The sequence below is a fragment of the Bison bison genome, unplaced genomic scaffold, assembly GCF_000754665.1.
Source record: "Bison bison bison isolate TAMUID 2011002044 unplaced genomic scaffold, Bison_UMD1.0 scf7180017834257, whole genome shotgun sequence".
NCBI lineage: Eukaryota > Metazoa > Chordata > Mammalia > Artiodactyla > Bovidae > Bison > Bison bison.
The window spans coordinates 40,843-43,416 of NW_011472628.1; the positions used below are offsets into that span (position 1 = coordinate 40,843).

The following is a 2,574-nucleotide window of genomic DNA, read 5'->3' on the forward strand; positions in this document are numbered from 1 at the left end:
AGAGCTTAAAAAGTGCCATACAGATCATCTAGTCTAACTTCTCTATTCAAATGAAGAACATGAGCCTCTAAGATCCACAGGAGAGTAAGAGAACTTAGCAAACAACTCCAAGTAATGATAGCAAACTATAGGAAAATCAAAAATTGTGAGAATTTACTGTATCGTTAGCATGAGTTTAGAAAACGTGTAAATTATAAGGAAAGTTCAGTTGTGTTAATATGAATGAAAGACTTCACGGTATTCAAGGCAAAATCAGGGAATTTAGTGTCTTCTTCAACACTACAGTGAAACCATTTTTGTATTGTGTGGTGACTATTATCCATAAATACTTTTTTGCTTATATATCAAAAGTTTCAGAAGCAACCATATTAGTGATGCTGTTTATAAGTGTCTAGGTAGTGTTGATAGAAATAATGTGCTTTCCTACTTTACTTAAAATCACAGAATTCACATCTGGGATTCAGACCCCTATTTCAAGGATGAGACATTGACTCCCAAAGAGGTTAATTGACTTGCCCAAATAAGAGCCCAAATTAGCAAGTTATATTTAAACAAGGGGTCAGGTTATTATATTTTTATATTCAGATGCCAATTATTCTCAACTGTAAATGATCTAATAATTGTCATTATCAGACCTGCTAAGCATTAGTCTTATTTTTTAAATTGGAGAATATCTGAAAAATTGATGAAATAAAAATGAAGTTACAGATACTAGAACAGAATCTCTTGGCATTACTTCTGTTGATACATCTTTCATGCTGAAAATATTCAACATTCAGTTGCTGGTCACAAATAACTTTCCCCCACACTCTAGGTATTGTCTTCTGAGAACTCTGAAGCAGTGTCAGACATTGAGGGAAGCTCTCATTGCTGCGGGAAAAGAGATTATATGGCATGGGCGAACAAAAGAAGAACCAGCACATTACTGTAGCATTTGTGAGGTAAATAATTGTTCTTATTCAGTTGTTTTATAAACCTCTTACCTCTCCTGTTTGGGTTTCTCTTTAGTTATTTTTTTAATGTACTTTTATGTAATGCATTTTACTGAAATTGACATTGTGTTCCATGTTGTTATTTAACTATTATATTAAACTTTATTCTGGTGAAATGCCATTTCACTAACTGTGAATTAACTGAATTAACCCTAAAAGTATTTACTAGAATCATTTATCTGGTAGATAACAGTTGGCCCTCCCTATCCACAGGTTCCTATCTGTGGATTCAACCAACCGCAGATCGAAAATATTCGGGGGTTGGGGAGATATTCCAGAAAGTTCCAAAGAGCATGACTTAAACTTGCCATACACCAACAACTATTTTGTTTTATGTATTATAGGTAATATAGAGATGATTTAGGTATAGAGGAGGATGTGCGTAGGTTATATGCAGTTAGTATGCCATTTTTTGTAAGGGACTTGAGCATCCTTAGATTTTGGTACCCATGGAGGGTCCTGGAACCAATCCTCATGGATACTGAGGGACAGCTGTGTTTAACAGATGATAAGTGTCAAGTTAAATCTTGAAATTTTAAACTGGGAACACTCCAGGTGTAGACAGATGCCAGTAAACTGGATATAGTTCAGTACAGTTTCAGGCAGATCATTGTTCAGTTCTCTCTGGTACAATTCACAGTACGTTGGTCAGTCTTCTCCTGTGGCCAAGGCTTGCAGGAGATGCAGAAACAAAGATGTGGTACCTGCTCTAAAGGAGCTTACATCCTACTTAGGGAAGACAAATTATAAACAGTTCTATTGTATATGAGACTATGGTGAATGCAAAGTTGGTCTCACTGTTAAGAAAACATGAAGAGGAGAAAATGACCTGAGTTTTCCCTTCTAGTATTCGCATGAGTTCACCAAAGTATTAACATTTGAGTCCATCCTCTAAGGATGAATATGATTTTAGGCAACTAAAGATTAATTTATGGCAAAAACCACTACAATATTGTAAAGTAATTAGCCTCCAATTAAAATAAATTAAAAAAAATAAAAATAAAGCAAATTTTCCTTTCCAATAAAATAAATAAAAGTAGAATGAATGTTTTTATGAGCTGTAGGAACAGCAATGGAAATGGAATGGTTTCTTCAGAAAAGGGTAAATAGTTCAGTGTGACTAGAACACAGACTATGTAAATTCCATTTATGAGTTTGCTTGGTAGGAAGTTTGCAGAGCATTTTGAATGATTTTAAAGGAGTTTGATACTTAACTCTGAGATCATTGAAGCCATCAAAAGTTTTTGAGCAAGTACACAAGTTGGGTAAGTATTTCAGAGAGAAAAGTGATTGGAGAGGATGGAGATAAGAAGCTATTGCAGTGGTGTTAAGGGTTGTCATCCTAAGGCCTAAACTAGAACCTGGCAGTGGGAATATTGAAGGAGAGGAATTAAAAAGATATTTCAAGGTAAAATTCACAAGACAACTTATTAAATAGCAGAAGTGAGAGACGAGTTGAAGAATGTTCACAAATTTTCCAACTCCGATTATGAGGTTTATGTTATTTGTTATTGCTCATTGATAGTAATGAAAAACATGGTTAACCCTCGGATTTTAATAACATAATTTCAAAGAAGAGATG

At 34.5% G+C, this 2,574-nt stretch overlaps 1 protein-coding gene across 1 annotated transcript in view; it reads left to right on the forward strand.

The window, feature by feature from the left end:
- KDM6A (lysine (K)-specific demethylase 6A) overlaps window positions 1-2,574 on the forward strand; it is a gene marked incomplete at its 5' end in the record, with an annotated part of 45,455 nt that overhangs the window by 40,008 nt on the left and 2,873 nt on the right. The window contains one exon of the mRNA XM_010832737.1: window positions 696-941. Within this exon, the coding sequence (XP_010831039.1) occupies window positions 696-941 (246 nt within the window). The remainder of the gene's footprint in view (window positions 1-695; window positions 942-2,574) is intronic.